At 42.4% G+C, this 23,151-nt stretch overlaps 1 protein-coding gene across 6 annotated transcripts in view; it reads right to left on the bottom strand.

Annotated features, from left to right (window-relative positions):
• LOC119972765 (sperm-associated antigen 1-like) overlaps positions 1–22,562 on the bottom strand; it is a 179,118-nt gene extending 156,556 nt beyond the window's left edge. For 2 of the 6 annotated variants that reach the window (XM_038810095.1, XM_038810100.1), the window contains exons 1-7: positions 22,486–22,562; positions 16,323–16,464; positions 14,798–14,957; positions 8,621–8,746; positions 7,629–7,699; positions 4,955–5,067; positions 4,383–4,488 (exon numbers count right to left, since the gene is read on the bottom strand). In XM_038810095.1, coding sequence (XP_038666023.1) covers positions 4,383–4,488; positions 4,955–5,067; positions 7,629–7,699; positions 8,621–8,746; positions 14,798–14,957; positions 16,323–16,462 — 716 coding nt within the window. In that variant the 5' untranslated portion in view covers positions 16,463–16,464; positions 22,486–22,562. Of the gene's footprint in view, positions 1–4,382; positions 4,489–4,954; positions 5,068–7,628; positions 7,700–8,620; positions 8,747–14,797; positions 14,958–16,322; positions 16,469–19,298; positions 20,115–22,240; positions 22,394–22,485 lie in introns of those variants that run through there. The other 4 variants (XM_038810097.1, XM_038810098.1, XM_038810096.1 and 1 more) reach the window with 4 other exon arrangements.
• Between the last annotated feature and the right edge of the window lie 589 nt (positions 22,563–23,151).

Below are 23,151 nucleotides of genomic sequence, written 5' to 3'. Positions count from 1 at the left end.
CAAACTCCAATGAATGATATCCTAACCGATTTAGTCTCTCATTATAGGACAGTCCCGCCATCCCAGGAATCAGCTGGTAAACCTTTGCTGCACTCACTGCATAGCAAAAACATCTTTCCTCAGAAAAGGACACCAAAACTGCACACAAAACTCCAGGTTTGGCCTCACCAATGCCCTATATAATTGTAGTAAAACATCCCTATTCCTATACTCAAATCCTTTCGCTATGCAGACCAACATAATATTTGCTTTTATACTGCCCGCTGTAACTGCGTGCATACTTTCAGTGACTGATGGCCAAGAACACCAAGGTCTCCCTGAGTATCCACCTCTCGCAATTTAAACCCATTTAAATAACCTCATGTGTATCCATGTTATACTGCCATGTATATACCCACTCACTCAGCCCAAGAAAATCCCGCAGAAAAGATTCATTTATTCCAACTTTTTACTTCCTGTCTACAAACTAGCTTTCAATCCATCTCAAAACACTGCCCGCAACACCATGCACTTTAACTTTAAATAGTAATCTGCTATGCGAGGCCTTATCAAAATCTTCTGAAAGTTTAAATAAACCACATCCACCGGATCTCAATGGTCAACTCTACCAATTACATCTTCAAAGAATTCCAATAGATTTGTCAAACATGATTTCCCTTTCATAAATCACTGCCGACTTTGGCTGATTATACCACAGCTTTTCAAATGTTGTGCTATGAAATCCTTGATAATGGACTCTTGCATCTTCCCTACTACCAATGTTAGGCTCCTGACCTATAGTTCTCTGTTTTCTCTCTACCTCCCTTTTTGAATAGCAGGGTTATATTAGTTACCCTCCAATCTGTAGGAACCATTCCAGAGTCCAAAGGATTTTTGTAAAATGGCCATCAATGGATCTATTATTTCTCGTGTTACTTCGTGTTACTTCGTGTTACTTCGTGTACTCTGGGAAGATGATTATCAGGCCCAGGAGATTTATCCACTTTCAATCCCATTAATTTCGCTGAACCATTTCTCCACTAATATTAATTTCCTTCAGTTCCTCACTAAATTCTGTTTGTCCGAAACTCCAGTGCACTATTTATAGACATAGACATAGAACATACAGTGCAGAAGGAGGCCATTCGGCCATCGAGTCTGCACCGACCCATTTAAGCCCTCACTTCCACCCTATTCCCGTAAGCCAATAACCCCTCCTAACCTTTTTTGGTCACTAAGGGCAATTTATCATGGCCCATCCACCTAACCTGCATGTCTTTGGACTGTGGGAAGAAACCGGCGCACCCGGAGGAAAGCCATGCAGACACGGGGTGAAGGTGCAAACTCCGTACAGTGACCCAGCGGACCTGGGACCCTGGTGCTGTGAAGCCACAGTGCTATCCACTTGTGCTACCGTGCTGCCCAATGTCTTTCTTTGTGAAGACAGAAGCAAAGTACGAATTCAGCTCCTCAGCCATTTCTTTGTTCCCCGTGATGAATTCAGACGTTTCTGACTGGAAGGGGCCTATATTAGTTTTTATCAATCTTTTTCTCTTTACACAACTATAGAAACTTTTACAGTTTGCATGAGCAGCTTGTGATACCTGGAAATAGGAGTCCCATCATTCAAATTAAATTGAACTGTTCATGTTTTCAACTTTTCCGTTAGGTTAGTATTTAATATGTTAATGCCATACTAGTACTAATCTCACAGGCATACTGGACATGAAATTTGAAGATAATTTCATTAAAGGTTCATGGTTATGCTTGAATCTTGTAAAAACAAATATGCACTTAATTTAAGAACTTAAAAGAAAGATCAAATTATATTTCTGATTTTCACCATTTTTGCCCTCAATAATATACTTCATTAGCAAAGTTGGATAACCTAAGGGAGTCTTTCCCCTCCATTAGTGCATACTGGAGGGAACCTTTTGCACGCAATTGCAAGGTGGATTCCAAAACAATCTGGTTGCAGACATTAAGGAATTATTGCTATTAATCTCAATGCCCACACAATGCAACAGTTTGAAATCTGCAAAAATATGGAATAATCTGAAATACAGGAGTCTTAAATAATCTAATGGTAATGAGTCTATTATCTACTTGTCTGCGACCAGACACCTTGATGGTCAAGTGCTGTACTGGCTCTTCTTGGGTTTTTCCCTCAGTAAATGAAAAATCACCCCCTGCCTTTTTGCAACATTCTGAGTGTGTTCACTGATTTCATGTCTACTTCCATGAAAATATTGTCATGAAAATTCCTCAACTAAACAAAGGCCATCACTATACAAAACTATTGTGTGGACATTCTAAAGTCTAGCAGTGGGTTGAATTACTCAACTTAGTACAGGTAACTTGCTAATTTTTGTTGTCTGTGGCACTTTTCAGAGGACTATGTCAAGCCTGTAAACTGAACACCATGAAGGTGGACAGCAGGGGCAGCACGGTGGCGCAGTGGTTAGCCCTGCTGCCTCACGGCGCCAAGGTGCAAGGTTCGATCCTGGCTCTGGGTCACTGTCCATGTGGAGTTTGCACATTCGCCCTGTATTTGTGTGGGTTTCGCCCCCACAACCCAAAGATGTGCTAGGTAGGTGGATTGGCCGCACTAAATTGCCCTTAATTGGAAAAATGAATCGGGTACTCTAAATTTAAAAAAAAATGAAGATGGACAGCAACCTTTTGAACACATCATCTGATCTATGCACAAAATTGTTACCATCTTTTAACTTTCTCTTAAGAGTAAAGGTGTTCACACCATTATATTGCAATAAGAGATTACAAATCATGTGGAGATCATTTTTATGTAAATGATATACTTTGCAAAAAAGCTAGAATCCATTCTCTTACATATGTGCTTTGACTGAATTTAATATGCAAATGGTACTTCAGCTATGAGCAATGTATGGCCTGGGAATTACTGTCAGTAACAAAGTGAAGGTGTTCACCACTGACCTCAAGAAAGCCATCCACAAATATCTAGTACGTCTATCATTTATAAGTTGGCTGGTTGTAAATATCCAGACACCACAAGGATCTGGGTCTCAGCTGCTGACAATCTATATCAATGATTTAGATGAAGGGATTGAGTGTAATCCGGAATACAGTGTATAGTTTTAGTTTCCTATCCAAGGAAGAATATACAGTACTTCCTTTAAATGGAATGCAAAATTGATTAATTGAATGTATTTCTTGGATGAGGAGACTGTCATAGGAGCAGAGATTAAGTCGACTATCCATACATTCTCTGGAGTTTAAAGCAATGAGGGATGATCTGATTGAAACTTGAAATTCTTAAGGTTCTCGACAGGGTATGAGCTGATGTCTGTTCCCCTGGCTAGAGATTCTAGAACTAGGGGTCACACACTCTCAAATAAGGAATCCGTAATTTGGGACTACGAATAAGAAATAAATCATCATTCACAGGATTGTGATTGTTTGGAACTCTCTACCCCAGAGTTATGAATGTCAGTCTTGTTTTTTTTACAAAAGTATACTCAAGAGATTGATACATTTCTGGATTCTAAGGAAATGGATGATATATATGGGTTAGTGTGAGAAGGTGGAATTGGGGTAGAATATCAGCCATCATCGTATTGAATGGCAGGGCAGATTCAAAGGGCGGCATTACTTATTCCTCCTAAATCTTGGGTTTTTATTATTTCCTCTTTCCTGATGTTATTTCTATCCTAATACAAGCTATTGGAGATCTCTTGGGCGGGATTCCCTCAGCCCAGGCCGGGGGTGGCCTGGTTTTGGGGGGTATCCGACCCCAAGGGGGGGGGGGCCCTCCGCTATGGCCTGGCCCGTGATCGGGGCCAACTGATCGGCGGGCCGGCCTCTCGGGCTGGGGACCTCTTTTGTTCCGCACCAGCCCCTGTAGCCCTACGCCATGTTGCGCCGGGGCCAGCGTGGATCGCTCCAGTGCTGTGCTGGCCCCCTGTAGGGGTCAGAATCGCTGCTCCTGAGGTCATGTTGACGCCGTCGAGAAACGCAACGGCGTTTACGATGGCGTCAGCACTTAGCCTCAGGATCAGAGAATCCCACCCCTTATGTCCAGCAAAGGCTATGCCATCAAGTGATACTATCCAACAGCCAATCAAATTGAAACGTTCTCACAGGTAACAAACAAGGAAGCAACAAGTGGGTCTCGTCATTAACTTTTTAAAATTTTACATTAAGTGAAATAAGGATAGGTGGACTGGCCACGCTAAATTGCCCCTTCAATGAAAAATATTCTTTCTGTGCACAAGTTGATGCTTTATTAGTTCATGTAACAGTCACTGCATTTCAAGTAACTTCTTGTGTGTGATGTGTTCCGAGACATTTCTGAAAGATATGATATACCATATAAATGAAAATCATTCTTCCAAAGATGTCAAAAGTTAAGTGCACAAAAGTACCTGGTGTAGTAAAGCACAGCCTCCTTATGGTCACCAGCTCGGAAAGCTTCATTCCCTTTGTCCTTTTCCCGATCAGCTAAAACCATCTTTTCCTGGTCAGTCATGCCTAAGAAACAAAAATTATACACAAATCTGCTTCAGCATGAAGTTAGCTTAGGTATAATAATCTTCATTGATAAATAGAAATTTAAAAAATAGCAATACTAACACATTAACAGGATTAATATCATATAATTCATTGAAATATTTCACAGTTTTTGAGTAACGCTTTTATTTTGGAATTGTTACAGCACACAATTGCCAAAGGACCTTTGCAATGGAAAAACTGCCAACTCTTCCTTTCACAATGTCATGGCAGGTTCTTGCCTCTAGGTGGTTCTGCATTACCTTCTCCCTCCCATCCTGCAGCTACAAACCCGCGCACAAAATCTCTTTTCCCCCACTCACAGCTCCACACTTTGTACTGCCTCGCTACACCTCTTTGATGATGAGGGACAAAGATAAGCTACACAAGACCTTTAACATAGCATAGCACAAAAGTACATGGTTTTCTGTGACTGAACCATAATTACCTGTTGTGTCAATTCCCTTCCCTATTCCAGAAATGCCATCATTGATGATAGTAGTGGAACTGATTTTTTGCTTCCCTTCGTCAATTTTGGCACATTCTTTTTCCACATCAAATCTGGGATAAACATTCAGAGCATTATAAATTTCCATTTAGCTTAGGCAGTGTGTGAATCATTTAAAATGCTGTTTAAGAATTATTACTCACTATAATATTTTTAAGCTATCATGTTACTTTGCCCAATTTCAAAACACACAATGTTGTAAAGTTATTTATAACGATCCAAATACAAGGTTTTATAAGAATGCACTGTTTTCAGATAGTCTCTATAATTTAGGGGAAAATGGAGAAATGGAAGAGGTCATAGAATCATAGAATTTACAGAGCAGGAGTTCATTTGGCCCATCGAGTCTGCACCAACCCTTGGAAAGAGCACACTACCCACGCCCACACTTCCACCCTATCTCCGTAACCCAGTAACCCCACCCAACCTTTTTTTGGACACTAAGGGCAATTTAGCATGGCCAATCCACCTAACCTGCATATCTTTTGACTGTGGGAGGAAATCGGAGCACCCGGAGGAAATCCACACAGACACGGGGAGAACATCCAGACTCCGCACAGACAGTAGCCCAAGCCGGGAATTGAACCTGGGACCCTGGAGCTCTGAAGCAACTGTGCAGCCACTGTGCTACCGTGCTGACCCTGACAGGGTCATGTGGCCTGTTCTGAATTCTGCCTGAGTTGCTTGGGTGTTAATGACTAAAGGGTCCCCCAATTGTTTTACAGAGAAGGGGCATGGTACTCGTGCATATAAACAATGACCAGAGCATCAGTGGTGATGAAAATGAAATGAAAATTGCTTATTGTCTCAAGCAGGCTTCAAATTAAGTTACTGTGAATAGCCCCCAGTAGCCTGTTCAGAGGCTGGTACGGGAATTGAACCCGCGCTGCTGGCCTGCCTCGGTCTGCTTTAAAAGCCAGCTATTTAGCCCTGTGCTAAACCAGCCCCAGTGATGGCAAACTACTAGATTTTTATGGAGTTGGAAAGATTCAATTGCCATTAAAAATGGCAGGCAGGTCATGGGTATGGGTAGCAAGCCCACACACTGTACTTCCGACCTGACCGGCTCCACTGTGGAGGTATGCATCTCCCTGAACCCTTCCATTTTCACAGAGTTGGGACAATTTCTCAAGGACTCATCACAAGATACAGAATTTGAGTAATTTTAGAAAATACTTCTAAGATTGCTTGGCTAAGAGCTCAGGCTCATAAAAGGATTATCTCAGTGCGGTGGGGGGGGGATGGGGGGATGTTTTGACAATTGGAGAGGACGGTTGACTTTGCTTGACTGACATCTTTTAAGTGGTTAAAATAAGTTGTTTTTTCTGTGATCTCTTTTGTCAGTGTTTATTTGCACAAGATAAGGGATGCAAAGTGTTCAAAGCCATTGCTACTAAAATTACAATTGTCTTCTCTGGCTCATTCATTTACAAGGTTGTGGAAAAGCGGCTTCCTTTTTACAAGAAGATTTGTTTTTTTTCTTCTGAGCAGCTCCACACATGGCATTCTTATCCTTTGACTCATTGGTTATGTACACAATGTATGCTAGGTGAATGGACATGGAAGGGCCATGAGTTGGCAATGAGTTGCTATGGGGGCTACAAGGCCACTTGGGTTGGGTGGGTTGGCATGAATACACATGAGTTGGCATGGAGGAGCGGGTGGGGATGTGAGGGAACATGGGAGGTGAGAGGTAGAGATCAGAAGATTCATCTAGCATTAACTGGAGAAATGAATCTCCAATTTGCCCCTTATCATGAAAATTAGCTCAGGAAGTCTGAGTTATATGGCTGAAAAAAGAAAAAGGATAAGAAAGCAAGTTCTCAGGAGCTAAGAATCACATTGGACTTGTCCAGGAAGAACAGGAGTAGGAACTTAAAAGAACAGAGTAAACTATAACCGTGGTGGGAGCTTTTTGGTTGTTTTAAATGTTAAATGGGGATCTTTTCTGTAGTTTAGAATATAAGTTGCCAACTGAAGTTTTGTGTAGTCAATGAGGCTTTTATTTTGTGTATTGCAGTAAAAGTCTTAAATCTTGAAATCTTGTTCAATTCCATTAGTTGGGTCGCTGGGAATTCATAGTCACGGAGACTTAACAGTATCGAAAATGCTCTTCGGACAATCAAAGGATCTAAATCCATCAAAATTCAAATTTCCTTTTAAAAGTTAGCATTCTATCTGGGGAATCCTAACAATATTGACTGGTGCAGACATGTTGATCAGTTTCAAAGTTATTATCATCACATAAATAAATATTCCCTGAAATTACAATGTATATTTTTAAAAGTTCCTTAGAATATATTCAATCATATTTTCTCCCAATTGGGTGGCACGGTGGCACAGTGGTTAGCATTGCTGCCTATGGTGCTGAGGACCCGGGTTCGAATCCCGGCCCTGGGTCACTGTCTATGAGGAGTTTGCACATTCTCCCAGTGTCTGCGTGGGTTTCACCCCCACAACCCAAAGACGTGCAGGTTAGGTGGATTGGCCACCCCTTAATTGGAAAAAATGAATTAGATATTCTAAAACTTAAATTTAAAAAAAATATATATTTTCTCCCAATATCGATCTTCATTAAGGCTAGTTATTAAATGAATATTGTTAATCAACTTACTTATCCCATTCTCTGTAATCTCTTGGGATAACTCTTTTCCTGTCTGTTGACTTTTTTTTATCCAAGTCATTCTGTGAAATAAACAATACAACTGTCAAATATATAAACAAAAAACTATTGTTTCACTGAAGTCCAGCTAACCATATAAAGAGGCTTGAGATCTGGTAGCTGAAGGTATGACTAATGCTGGTATATATGCATTATCATGGGTGGGGTAGGGTAGAGAATGGATTTCTTTTTTTCTCCCTAGCCCAGAGACAAACGAGAGGCCAAATACAGTATCCTATTCTTAACTGAGATCAACTTATGTCAGTGGCTAGGATTAAAGCTGGGATCTTCCGAATCTCTGTGGCTCTCTATCAGGTTGTAATGTGTTTACTCATTTAAGAGATGCTTCACAATAATTTTCAAGGGAATATTTCAATTTTAAAACTGTGTTTATGCTATCTGTCATCTACATAGTTCTACATCGACAAGTGGTTCGATTACTTAGTTAAGCCTGGCATATTTTATTGTGTTCCTGTGTTGGATATGGAATTTAATTCAACTAAATGGCAAAAATCCCTGTGAAGCAGCATGGGTCATTTTACTAAATTGCAACGGCATCTTATAAATGCAAGTTGCTGTTGTTTAGCATAATAAATAATAATTTTCACAATGTTGTGTATCACTGGAAACCTATGTTTATATTTTCCATGGGTCTTCTGTGTAACAAACTGCTCTCTTGCGAATAACAGGAAACGGATGACTTGCTTCCAGGCATTCACAAATGTTCTTCTCCCTTATTGCCTGTGGGACAGGAAAGTGCTATATCTCTGCATTTGATTGCACTACGGAGATCAGAATCTTAATATATGAACAATGAGTAGGAGAAATCAGACGTAAATACGTTTGTTGATTACAGAGTAGGTGCAACAAAAAATAATCCAGTGGATAGCTTTTGGAACATAAGTAGGAGATAGAAGAAAGAAAATTAAAACTTCCACTTTTACCTGATGGGAAAGAACTGAAGCATTAGCTCCACGAATAGGTGCATGGTTTTCTGAATCAAAACATTCAACTTCTGGTTTTCTATATTTTACTTCATTTTCCTTTTGCTTCATCTCGTCCGTCCAACTCTAGTCAAAGAAAGGATAAGAAAAAAATATTTATCGTTCATCAATCTACAGTGGGAAAGAATATTAAAAATTGCGAATTTCAAAACTCCTAAAAGGTGAAATGTGATTGAACTCTTCAGTTTCATACAGATCTTTATATTCACATGACATACTGATATATATCCTGAAAATAACAACTTCAAAGTAAATTATATATATAAAATAGCGCAGCCAAGGTCGTCATGTATTTTAAAATAACATCTAATTTCACTTAATAATCTTTATTATTGTTACAAGTATCGGCCAGGGTTTAGAGAACTCTAAAGTATATCATGGAGATCACCTGACCCACAACTTTTAATATATTGTGGTATGGGGAGCACACAGCCCATTCTACAGGTGTGGTGCAGCAGAAATCGAAAAGTATGTTTTTAAAGCAAAACAATGTTTATTCTATGAACTCAGTTAACCTTTTTAAAAAATACAGTGAACATCTTAGCAACCATCAATTCAAATACAACCCCCGAAGAATACAACACAAGTAATCCTTAAACTTTCCTTTTAACATCCATAAGATAAAAACCCTTTTTACAGAAGCACATCAGGTTTAAATTCTCTACTGAGAGCAGGTATCACACTGAATTCACCAAATGATCTAGAGATAGTCTTTAGATGGCAGAGATATCAAAATTACACCTTCTTTGGATGGTTGCAGCTCCAACATTAAAACAAAACTAAAAAAAAGACACCAAATCTTTTCCTCAAAGCAAAACTAAAAAGCAGAGCCAGAGCTCAGCTCCACCCACACTCTGACATCATTGCAGCCACTTGAGCAGACAAACATTTCTTAAAGTGACATTCCCATGATACAAGTAGGCTTACATTAACACTGCAATGAAGTTACTGTGAAAATTCCTTAGTCGCCACACTATGGTGCCTGTTTGGGTACACGGAGGGAGAATTCAGAATGTCCAATTCACCTAACAGCACGTCTTTCGGGACTTGCGGGAGGAAACCAGAGTACCCAGAGGAAACCACGCAGACACAGAGAGAACGTGCAGACTCCGCACAGCCAGTAACCCAAACGACTCCAGGTCAAGTGGGGCTGGAATTGGCCATACACTAGCCCAAGGGGTCGTGACATATGCAGCATCATTGCTGATATTCTGAATTTTAAGGTACCCTATTTAAAAAATATATATAATACATTAAAGCTAGGGCAGCACGGTGGCGCAGTGGTTAGCATTGCTGCCTCACGGCACCAAGGTCCCAGGTTCGATCCTGGTGTGAAGTTTGCACATTCTCCCCATGTTTGCGTGGGTTGCGTGCCCCCACAACCCAAAGATGTGCAGGGTAGGTGGATTGGCCATTCTAAATTGCCCGTTAATTGGAAAAATGAATTGGATACTCTAAATTTATTTTTAAAAATAATAACAATTAAATAATAAATTAAAACTATTATTTTTTTACCCAGTGAATTCTGTTTTTTCTATTATTTTAGAATCTACGGCATGGAGACAGGCCCTTCGCCCAAGCAGATCCATGCCAACCAAAAAGCCCATCTAAGCAGAGAATCTATGGCATTCTCCAGTTACCTTCTGGAGTTATCCTCTACTATATAGTTTAGTTATACAAAATAATGGACTGGAATCCTTCACTAAAACATCTGCAATTCTGTTCTACAGTTTGGGATGACACTCTCCCCAATTTTGCCGCCTAGCCTCAGGGAAGCATTTTGCTTCTACATGATTACTAGACAGGGTAGTGGACTCACTATAAGGAGAATCATGCTGTAAATACATATCATTTGTTGCATAGTGTGTCAATGCTCCAATGTCATGAGCCATCATATTCTATCATATTAATAGTTTTATAGTACAAGACAGAAATAAAATTCACAACAGACATACGCAGTATCACACTAACAAACATATCCAGAAATTGTAACTCCAGCGGAACATTAATTATAATGCGACTGGGAAACTCAAAAATATTACAGCAAGAGGAGAGTAACGTCCAGAGTATTTTAGACATTTTATCATAACAGTAAATCACAAAAAACAAGAACTGAAGATATCAACGTTTTACGGTTACGCAAAAGCAGGTTCTGGATATCTAAAATAAAAACTGAATTGATGGAAATATTCAACAGGTCTGGCCAGATCTGTGGAGAGATAGGATCAATCCTGGTTCAATGAGCAGGCGGGCCTGCCAAGAGCAGCGCCAGGTATATCGAAAAAAATACAATGAAGTTACTTGCATGCCAAACAGCATAACTACCAAGTGATAGACAAAGCTAAGCGATTCCACAACCAACGGATCAGATCTAAGCTCTGCAGTTCTGCCATATCCAGTCATGAATGGTGGTGGACAATTGAATAATTCACTGGAGGAGGAAGTTTCACAAATACCCTCATGCGCAATGATGAAGGAATCCAGTATATCCTTGCAAAAGACAAAACTGAAGCATTCGTAACAATTTTCAGCCAGAAGTGCCAAGTGGATGATCCATCTCTGCCTCATCTGGAGGTCTCCACCAGAGATGGTAATCCTCAGCCAATTCAAAACACCCCATGTGATACCAAGAAGCGGCTTTAGGCACTGGATACTGCAAAGGCTATGGACCCTGACAATATTCTAGCCATAGTGCTGAAGACTTGTTCTCCAGAACTTGCCACACCACTAGCCAAGCTTTTCCAGTACAGCTGCAACACTGGCATCTACCCAGCAATGTGGAAAATTGCCCAGGTATGCCCTGTACAGAAAAAGCAGATCCAACTCGGGCAATTACTGCCTCATCAGTCTACTCTCCATCGGTAAAGTAATGGAAGGAGTCATCAACACTGCTATCAAGTGGCACCAACTTGGCAATAACCTACCCACTGATGCTCATTTTAGGTTCCGCCGGGGTCACTCAGCTCCTGACCCCATTATAGCATTGGTTCAAACATGGACTAAAGAGCTGAACTCCAGAGATGAGGTGAGAGTGACTGCCCTTGACATCAAGGCAGCATTTGATCGAGTATGGCATCAAATTAAAACTGAAGACAATGTGAATCAGGGGAAAAACTAATACAAAGGAAGATGGTTGTGGTTGTTGGAGCTCAGTCAGCTCTGTCCCGAGACATCACTGCAGGAGTTCCTCAGGATAGTGTCCGAGGCCCAACCATCTTCAACTACTTTATCAATTACCTGCCTTCCAACGTAAGTGAAAATGTGGAGATGTGTAGATGTTCGCTGATGATTGCACAACGTTCAGCACCATTCGTGACTCCTTAGACACCGAAGCAGTCCAAGTACAATAATCCGGGCTTGGGCTGACCAATGGCAAGTAACATTCGTGCCACACAAATGGCAGGCAATGACCATCTCCACTAAGAGCGAATCAAACGATCGCCCCTTGACGTTCAATGGCATCACCACATTAAATCCCCAAATATAAACATGCGGGGAGGGGGTTTAGATTTGTCATGTGTACCAAGGCACCGTGAAAAGTATTGTTCTGCGTACAGTCAGGCAGATCATTCCATACATGAAAAACACAGGAGTCATTGTTTATCCTTACTGATAGTGGTCAATGGGTCAGCAAGTTGAGGACACAGTTGCAGGGGGAGGAGCCAAGTCCTAGGTTTTGGAGTTTGGCTATGACCATGGCTGGTATCATGGTGTTAAAGGCCGAGCTGTAGTCAATGAATAGGATTCTGACGTAGGAGTCCTTGTTGTCGAGATGCTCCAGGGATGAGTGTAGGGCTAGGGAGATAGCATCTGCTGTGGACCGGTTGAACCTTATGCAAATTGAAGTGGATCAAGGCAGTCTGGAAGCATGGAACTGATGTGTCTCATGACCAACCTCTCCAAGCATTAGATGTCAGGCCACCAGATCGTAGTCGTTGAGGCACTTTGCCTGGTACTTCCTTAGCACCAGTTTGATAGTGGTCTTCTTGACACAGGTGGGAACCTCAGAATGGAGTTGGGAGAGGTTGAAGATTCTGCAATCACACCCACCAGTTGGTTCGCACAGGATCTGAGTGCATGAACATGGACTCGGTCAGGACCCGTTGCTTTCTGTGGCTTCACTTTCAAGAAGACCGATCTGACTTGTGAGGCTGTGACGATAGGTACGGGTGTGTCAGAGGTTGTTGGGACAGTTGTCAACGGTTTGTTGGCTTCCTGCTCGAAATGAGCAAAGAATGCATTGAGTTCATCGGGGAGGGGTGCTCTGTTGCCAGAGATTCTACTTGGCTTTGCTTTGTAGCCTGTTATATTGTTTAAGCTTTGCTAGAAGCACCGAGAGTCTGTGTCGTTAGTCTGGGACTCTAGCTTAGTCTGGTATTGTCTCTTGGCGTCTCTGGCTTTGCGGGGATCGTACCTAAATTTCTTGTATAGGTCAGGGTCACCTGTCTTGAATGCCTCAGACCTGGACTTCAGTAGGGAGTGGATCAAAGAAATTAATGCAATTCGAACCGTGCTGGATTTCTTGTTGACTCAACATGCTGAAAGGAGTTTAAAGTTTGCCAAACAAAAGTTATACGAGTAGATACCTGGCTTTTATTACTGAGAAGGGAGCCGGCTCTAGGGTTATACCCTGTGTTGAAACTCCAAGGGTAATCGATATCAACAAGGCGTTTAAAAGTTTTCATGCTGATCCTTTCATTGTTTTTCCTTATACAAATGGAGGTACTAGGTCTAATGATTAAACTGAAGCAACTCTGTTATTGTTCTCCTGTCTTCATGTATGTAGAAGCATTTATGCTGTACTGTACCAGTTTTGAAGGTTTGTTGCACCTATAGAAACTGAAGCAATGATATGGCCAGTTTCTGATTTTGAAAGACTGATTTGTAGATCAACAGCATTATAAACCAAAAACTCATGTGGAAAATGATCTACTGAGTTTGGAGATCATAAATAAAACTTGAACAGATGAAGTTTCAAAATACTGTAATGCGACTGCTTCTTTATGTCATATAATTAGTTAATTGATTCACCTGACCATTGTGGTTCCGTTGACCAGAAATATTAACGGGATGCTAGCCTTTATAACTAGATTGCTAGAATATAAAAGGAGGAAGTTTTTTTTACACCTGGGCAAACCCCTGGTAGACCACATCTGGAGCAATTTGCCTGCACACTATCCATTAGAAAGGATTCATTGGCATTGGGCAGCATTACAGATTCATCAGAATGTTACCAGGTTAGATTATGAGGAAATACGAAATAAACAAGATTTGTAATCCATGGGATCTACCAAGGCGATTTGATTAAAGTTGTTGGATTTTCGAAGGACCGTACTAGATATAAAGAAGCTTTCTACAATGATAGGGGAGTCTAGAAATGTTAAAAAGATTGGCAATTCGCAAAATAGATTAATCAACATCAAAAGTCAAAGTCAGGTATTTTATCGTGGGCGGCACAGTAGCACAGTATTTAGCACTGTTGCTTCACTGCGTCAGAGTCCCGAGTTCGAAGACTGGCTTGGGTCACAGTATGTGCGGAGTCTGCAAGTTCTCCTCATGTCTGCGTGGGTTTTCTCCAGGTGCTCCAGTTTCCTGCCACAAGTCCTGAAAGACGTGCGGTTAGGTAATTTGGACTTTCTGAATTCTCCCTCTGTGTACCCGTAATGTGGCGACTAGGGGCTTTTCACAGTAACTTCATTGCAGTGCTAATGTAAGCCTACTTGTGACAATAAAGATTATGACTCAGGTGTCCAATAAAAACTTGTTCTGTGCCAACTATGTTTCTCAACACCTAATAAATAATTGCATAAGGAAACAAAATGGCAGTAGACACTACATTGCTAAACACATTTGCTCATTATGAGTATCAATTCACATAAATTCAATATTGTATATCAGAAATGATGTATAATCATCTCTAAGGGACCACACTAAATATGAGTTTTAAGCAAGGAGAGAAATGGTTCTTTTGAAAGCAAGTACACTAACCAACTGACTTCTGTTGTTAGCAAAGAAAACACAGTAAACAATTTTTCTTAAATTCTAGTAAGTATTTGTCATTGCACACCCACCCTCTATGAAATATTCCTACGCTACTCATTTAAATACAGCGTATACCTTTATATCACTGGTAATTTCTTGCCATTCTTCTTTAGTGAAGCTAGCAGCAGTTGCTGGTGGATTGTTTGTTCGAAGGATTCGATTTTTAGGATCCAACTTTTCAATCTTCTTCTCACAAAATGATATAAGATCAGGATAAAGTCCCTCCTCACCTGACCTTGAATATATACATAAAGGTAGAAGCATCAATGATGTCCTAAACAAAAACTGACTGCTACAAAATCATGTTAGCACATGGGAAACAAAGACCAAAAAAATCAAATTGTCCAATGAATATGAAAAATGGTCCACGGTGACATGGTCTTATAATTGCCAAGTAATTTATCACTATTTCCCAACAAATTCTATAATCTTATACAATCAAACCTTCTTGATATGTAATGAAGTAAGGAAAGTAGGATTACTTTTTTCATGCAAGCCTGAATAAAATGAAGAGATAAATTATTCTGCAAATGACAGAGGTACAATTATAGAACAGATATAACAAATAGAATAATGTTTACATTACTTCCCTCAAAAATAGGAGCCTGACTGGACTTGGACTACTGAGTTGCATTTTCTCTTAAGGTACTTTGCACATCAAGGGCGGCACGTAGCACAGTGGTTAGCACTGCTGCTACAGCGCTGACGACCCGGGTACGAATCCCAGCCCTAAACCACTGTCCGTGTGAATTTGCACATTCTCCTCGTGTCTGCGTGGGTTTCACCCCCACAACCTAAAGATGTGCAGGTTAAGTGGATTGGCCAGGCTAAATTGGCCCTTAAAAAAAATAATGATAATTGGGTACTCTAAATTTATTTTGAAAAAGGTAATTAGCACATCAAGTTAATGCCATATAATTCATAAAAGTAACATCCTTTATAAACTAAAATTAAAATCTTTCTTTCGAACCATGCTTGTACACAAAATCCATCACTCCAGTATTCAAGTCTTAAATAACTTTTTCCAAATGATATTCATGAAACAAGTGCTACCTGCAATGATAAATAATTGACCTGATGGTTTTGGGTGCAAATGTGCTCTAATAGCAGAAGAACGCTAGATATTAATACTCTTGAACATTAAAAGTCACTGATACTTCTCATCGCCTAGTTTGGTGTAATTCTTTCTTGTTAAACAAAACGGTATTTTGTATTTGTTGATGCCAAATATCTTAGGTTTATTGGTTTACAATTAAGATGCACTATACAATAGTTGAAAACATTCAATATTTTCAATACTCAAAGCTTTGATTAGGTTTAGCATCACATTGCATTGTGCATTAGATTTTTTTATAATTTTAACTGAAGCCGAGAAAGCTTGGTAGTTTCAATTTGCAGTACCTGAAGTTAAATTCTTGAAAACTGTAACATCATTGTTTTAGAAAAAGATTCTCTTTGGTTTTTGTACACAATACCTGACAGTAGCCACCTTGACAAATTAGCGGAAAATCTTTTCAGATTTGCAAGTACCAATTAATGTCACTGACAGCATTGCACATCATGCCACATAATGTTGTAGGAGTGAGATATGTGTACGTACCTCAGCACTATTAAAATTTTTTCCAGATACTTGACATCGGTGCATTTTTCCACAAAGTTATAGTCCAGGTGTTCAATTGGAAGTTTGTACGTCTTCGTGGTTCCCTGGTTCATTAATGAACAAGCAGGTTCTGTACTCATGGCTGGAAAGAATGCCACAAAGTAATTTATCCCTATTTTGTTGCCATATGAGCCCCAAAGTTACTGTTTTTAGTTTTGGACAATTCACTGAAAGTTTACCTTATGGAAGTACATGACAAGTAAAAATGCAAACATATGGCTTGCTGAAACTAAATGAGAAGATAAACTTAATTTAAATACTTGAGTTTAGGACCCAAGTTGAAATTGATTAATTTTTTTAATGCTAAACCTAAAGAACAGGGCATCCCAATCTTTTTTCCTTATGAAGCACTTGTTCAATTTAAAAGCTATATATTAATGATGGAAAACTGCTTTAAATGATCAACGGTTTTATATCTTTTTGAAGCTTTTGGATTCCAATTTCATGCTGCAGTTATCTCTACTTTCCCTTCAATTTTACACTGGAACTCGCCTATTCTCAGTGACGTTCTCAATTACTCCTCTCCCAAATACATGTTACCTCCAGATGGTGCTGTTCCTACAAATGTTCCTACAATGCTGCTACATATTATGGCTAAGAATTCATGATATTATGAGAATTCCTGTAATTCCTGTCATAGTGGATAATCATGTTCAATAATTTAATAGAGACCCTGCTGGAGTGACCGCTGCTTCCAGATGTAGAAGGGGAGGGAAAAATTGGGGATATATAAGTGGCTGGGGGAGCAGGGAGGTGAGCGGGTGGTGAAGATCGAGGAGAAATAGGAAGCGGAGTTGGGAGGGGAAATCAATTGGGGAGTATGGAGTGAGGCACTGCGAAGTGTAAATGGGACCTCCTCTTGTGCAAGGATGAGCCTGATACAGTTTAATGTGGTGCACAGGGTGCATATGACTCGGGCGAGAATAAGTGGGTTCTTTCAGGGGGTAGCAGTTGAGTGTGAGAAGTGTAGGCGGGGGGGGCAGCGAATCACGCGCACATGTTTTGGGGTTGCGAAAAATTGGGAAGATTTTGGGCGGTAGTGTTCGCGGTCTTAGCCAGGGTAGTGGAGGAGGAGGTGGATCCGGACGCTTTGGTGGCAACATTTGGGGTTTCAGAGAAGCAGGAGCTCATGGAGAGGAGGATATCATGGCCTTCACCTCTCTAATTGCACGGTGGCATATTTTGCTGGAGTGACGGTCGGCATCACCACTGGGGGTAGCGGCTTGGCTGGGTGACCTGTACGATTTCCTGTGGTTGGAGAAGACAAAGTATGAGTTAAGGGGCTCAGCAGGGGAGTTTGAGAAAAGGTGGGGGATGTTTGTGACTGTGTTTGAGGAGCTGTTCATCGCAGGGGGGTGGGGGGAGTGGGGGAGGGTGAAAAAGGGGAAAAATCTGTACAGACTGAATATCTGATTGTTGGGAAGTATGTTGCCCGGGGTGTTTATTTGCTGCAACCTGCTTTGATATATGTTTGTAACAAAATACATTTAAAAATAAATAAATAAAATTATTTAATAGAGTAGCGGGAGAGACAGGAATCAGCATCGGTACTAAGGGCAATAGTAAGTAACCAAGAGAAATCAGCAGTGGAGATCTCGAGAGACTGCCGGTGGCGGCGCTGAGCTGAGCGGTCGCACAAAAGGTGACTCTCTCTCCTGGGAACTTCTCACTAGAAATTTTAACCTGTCCAACGTGCACCAAAAATGCGTCAAGGTTCCCCAACTTAACTCCCAATCAGTACCCAATTAACTAAGATGCCGTTGAACCATGTCAGCTACAACCCTCACCAACTTCTACAGATACACCAGAGAAGCATTCTTTCTGGTTGTATCACAGCTTGGTATGGAGCCTGCTCTACCCAAGACCGCAGGAAACTACAAAAGGTTGTGAATGTAGCCCAGTCCATCACGCAAACCAGCCTCCCATCCATTGACTCTATCTATAATTTCCGCTGCCTCAGGAAGGCAGCCAGCATAATTAAGGACCCCACGCAGCCCGGACATACTCTCTTCCACCTTCTTCCGTCAGGAAAAAGATACCAAAGTTTGAGGTCATGTACCAACCAACTCAAGAACAGCTTCTTCCCTACTGCCATCAGACTTTTGAATGGACCTATCTAGTATTAAAGTGATCTTTTCTCTACATCTTGCTATAACTGTAACATTATATTCTGCAGTCTCTCCTTCCTTCCCTATGTACGGTATGTATTGTTTGTACAGCATGCCAGAAACAATACTTTTCACTGTATACTAATACATGTGACAATAATAAATCAAATCAAATCAACCAGCAGTCAGACCGCAAAAACAGCAAGAGCAAAGAAAGGAAGACCCCAACCCTAGAACAATGGGACACGTGCGGTGAGCCAGGCCCGAGCATGGTGGACCCAGCAGGGTCACCAGCGTGGGCCCACTCATTGACAGAGCAACTGATGGGAGTTTATCTCTGCTCAGCTCCAGAAACACAGAGACAATAAAAGAAGAACTCATGCACGGCTATGAAGTCAGCAATGGCCCCCATAAAGGGAGCAATGGACAGAGCGGAGACTGGAGGCCCAAGAGGCGATGGTGCGGGACCTGGAGAAATCGTCAAACGACCAGGGTCGGGTACAAAGTGATCTATTTCCAGTGGGGAGCCACCACACTGGCGAGCAGGCTGGTGTATGGGAGTAAAAAAAAAAGGTGGGGCTGGCAGGAAGGGTAGGGGGAAGCAACAGGGGTATGGGAAAAGGGAAGGGATGACTCCATCGGCAGAGGGGCTCAGGGACAGTAGAATGCTGGTTACAACAGGTCGCATATGGAGACGGTGGGAAGGCATAGGTGCCATGAATAAAGGGAAACCCCCCCCATCAGAATAGTCATCTGGAACATGAGGGGACTTAACGGACCAGTGAAAAGATCCAGAGTCTTTGCCTACCTCAAAAGTCTGAGGGTCGAAGCAGTCTTTCTTCAGGAGACGCATCTAAGAGAGAAGGACCAACTGAGGGCAAGGAAAAAGCTGGGTAGGACAGACATATCAGGCATGCTTCAACACAAGGGCAAGGGGGGTGACCATACTGTTTAAAAAAAAAGGACAGACTTAACAACGACGAATATGGTGACGGACTCAGGGAGCAAGAGCAAATCCTCCGGGTGAACGGGGGGGGGGGGGATTCAGATAGCCCACAACTGGACACAGCTCAATAAGTGGTGTCCCCGTCCTGCCTAGTGGACGAGGTAAAGAGAGACCAGCGGAAGTGGGACTCGCTCCCACTCTGCCTGGCAAGAAGGATGCAGACAATAAAAATGCAAATTCTGCCAAGGTTCCTATTCAGATCCCTCCCGATCTTCATTCCCAAAGTCTTCTTCACCAAGTGGGGTAAGTTAATTATGGCATTTGTGGCGGCTGGAAAGAACCCGAGGATCCACAAAAGCATTCTACAAAGAAGGTGCAGCATGGGGGGAGGGGTGCTTAGCTCCTGTTCTACCACTGGGCAGCAAACGCAGAAAGGGCATGGGGGTAGCTGCGAGAGTCAGAGGTGGAAAGGTGCAGATACAGACCGCCTGTATTGGGGCACCCCTCCAAGCACTAGCCACTGTCCCACTCCCATTCTTTTATGGTCAGCTGTGGGGTACCAGACATTCGTTACATTTGTCTGCTGACTTCGCAAGGCTTTTTGCAGTGAATAGAAATCTATTTTGGTAGTCACCAGGAACCATGTGAACAGGGCAAGCAACTAATCATATTCTTAAGCAGGATATGTCAGTAAAGAATATCCAATTCAATGCTAAACCATGCACAGGTCATGCCAATTTCATTGCAACAAAATAAAGAGAGGGAAAGAAAATGAGGTTGAAAGAGAGAAACCAGACAGAGTTAAAACAATTACTGCTTTTTAACTTCTTAAATCTGCAACTATAATTACAATCTCAAAGAATGACACTCCACTTAATAAATGTTAATTTTCAGTGCCAGAGAGAATGTTTGACTGTAATTCATACTTATCACACCATTAAAATGTTATTGAATTGGAATGGACAAGCACTAACCTTTCCTGTGTTTAGTGAGTAACTATAAACAAAAGTACAGTAACTTCATGTACGTTTTTCAATGCCAAGTCTCTTGGTGAGTGGAGTTTCTGCAGCACCAGGGCAACTTCTAATTTTTGTGTTTGCGCAGTTGAGATTACCAGAAGTTGCTGCCCGATTTACCCTTTAACAATGGTGGGCGCTGTTAATATCACAATTATTCACTGCAAAGTCTGAAACATTGCCTTAACCCAGGGGTGGGCAAACTTTTCCGTGCAAGGGCCGCATTCAGAAATTCACAATTCACAAAGGGCCGCATAGTATATTAAGTAAAATAATTACTTCACCCGGTTATGATTCTGGGCGCCTCATATAGAACATAGAACAGTACAGCACAGAACAGGCCCTTCGGCCCTCGACGTTGTGCCAAGCAATGATCACCCTACTCAAGTCAACGTATCCACCCTATGCCAGTAAGTAACCCAACAGCCCCCCCACCCATTAACCTTTAAAAAAAAAAAAAAAAAAAAAAAAAAAAAAAATTTAAAAAAAAAAAAATTTTTTTTTTTTTTTAATGACTTGGTGGGCCGCAGAAATACCTTTGGCGGGCCGCATGCGGCCCGCGGGCCGTAGTTTGCCCACCCCTGCCTTAACCTCTCTGCCCCTCTTTCTTTCTTGAACATGCTCCTGAAACCACATCTCTCCGACCAAGCTTATCTGTCCTAACGTCTCCTTAGCTGGGGAGGTGTCAGATTTTGTTCAGTAACACTGCTGTGGCATGGTAGCACAGTGGGTAGCACTGTTGCTTCACAGCACCAGGGTCCCAGGTTCGATTCCCGGCTTGGGTCACTATCTGCGTGGGTTTCATCCAGGTGCTCCAGTTTCCTCCCACAAGTTCTGAAAGACGTGCTGTTTGGACATTCTGAATTCTCCATCAGTGTAACCAAATAGGCGCCGCAGTGTGACGACGAGGGGATTTTCACAGTAACTTCATTGCAGTGTTAATGTAAGCCTACGTGTGACTGCACTAAAGATTATGTGAAGCATCTTATTACATTTAACTGCAGTAAAAGCATTATATATTATATAAATTCTGTGGGGTGACCTAACCGCTAATCAGACTAAGCAAATAGGGCATGTTTGGTTTACAGTAGAACCATAGAATCCCTACAGTGCAGAAGGAGGCCATTTGGTCCATCAAGACTGACCCACCCTCCGAAAAAGTACCCTACCTAGGCCCGCTCCTCCCCCCTGCTCCCCACCCCAACACCATAACCCCACCGAACCATTGGACACAAAGGGGCACTTTAGCATGGCCAATCCACTTAACCAGCACATCTTTGGACTGTAGGAGGAGACCCACGCAGATACGGGGACAACGTGCAAACTCCACACAGTCGGCCAAGACCGGAATCAAACTCGGGTCCTTGCCGCTGTGAGGCAACAGTGCTAACCAGTGTTGCCACTCTGCTGCCGGCGCGTATTGTGAAGTTTTATATACGTGGGGAGCGAGGGGAGAACAGTGAAAGAAACAGTTTAACAGAGCGGAAGAACTAGGGGTGCAGATGCATAGGTTAGGCTGAGGGTACAGGTGAGGGGCATAGAAATGCAATTCACAACCCTGGAGATAGAATTTCCCTGTAAATGAAACATTTGCAAAGGATTAATGCGCACTACAGTTTAAGACTGGGCACTGATAGAGGGGGTACAAATCCCCCTCCATGGGTATTACAGGCAGGGGATTTACTGCTTCGCTGCCATTTTGTAGACATTTGGAAAACCAAACCGAACCGAATTCGGCTTCTTTCATGCGCGCGATTGACAAACACTCCGATGGGTGAAGATACCGACCGATATTCCTGGATTTGACGCCCTCCTTCGACGATCACCGGGAAGAGGGAAGCAAACAGGGTTCATGCGAGAGAAAGAGACTAGCGTTTCTCTGCCGCCACGCGTTTCCATGGAAACCGCCCAAGCGGCCGGGGCCGGGCCAGCAGCGGGCATCCGCTGTTGAATTTAAAGCGCGCTTTCTCCTCTCGGCACGGACGCCGCGCCGGTTCCGAGGGGCACGAACGCACGCAAGCGCCGCTCGGTACCTGGTTGTTGTTGTTGTTGTTGTTCGCCCAGAGTCCCGAGCCTCGAATCGGCCACCTCCCCTCTCTCTTCCCCCCCACCCGGCGGACGGAAGCAGGTAGAACCTCAGCACGTCACTGGGCGGGAAAATTGAAACTCCCTCAAGCCCACAATATCCCATCAAGGCTCATTTTAGCTCTGATGAAGAGCCAAGTGGACTGGAAAGGATAACTCTGGGCCAGAATTCTCTGGTCGTCGGGATTCACTATTCCTGCGCCTCCCCCCCCCCCCCCCTCCCTTAGCCAGCGGGTTTCATAGGTGGTTTCAACGGGAAATCCCATTGGCGGGAGGATAGAATTCCGCCGCCAGCTAACGGCGCGCGGCTGATAAACACGCGGCTGGCGGACCGGAAAATCCTGTCCCTATTTTGTCTCTCTACAGGTGCTGCCAGACCGGCTGAGATTTTTTTTTAGTGTGCCAGCATCCTCTGTTCGTGTTTCAGATTCCAGCATCCGCTGTGTTTTGCTTAATTTGATATTTTATCCTTGGCTCTTATCTCGCCACGGCAGAAATATCCTCCTGATTGGGCTTCGGACTTCCCAATCTCTGTTTGCCTTCGCACCCCCCCACTACCACAAACTCCACTCCCCAAGATACCAACTTCATCCCTCTCCCTGGCGACCACCTGA

Source organism: Scyliorhinus canicula, chromosome 10, assembly GCF_902713615.1.
Source record: "Scyliorhinus canicula chromosome 10, sScyCan1.1, whole genome shotgun sequence".
NCBI classification, from domain to species: Eukaryota; Metazoa; Chordata; class Chondrichthyes; order Carcharhiniformes; family Scyliorhinidae; genus Scyliorhinus; species Scyliorhinus canicula.
The sequence above is the reverse complement of the archived record's forward strand: the minus strand, read 5'-3'. Positions and strand labels throughout refer to the sequence as shown.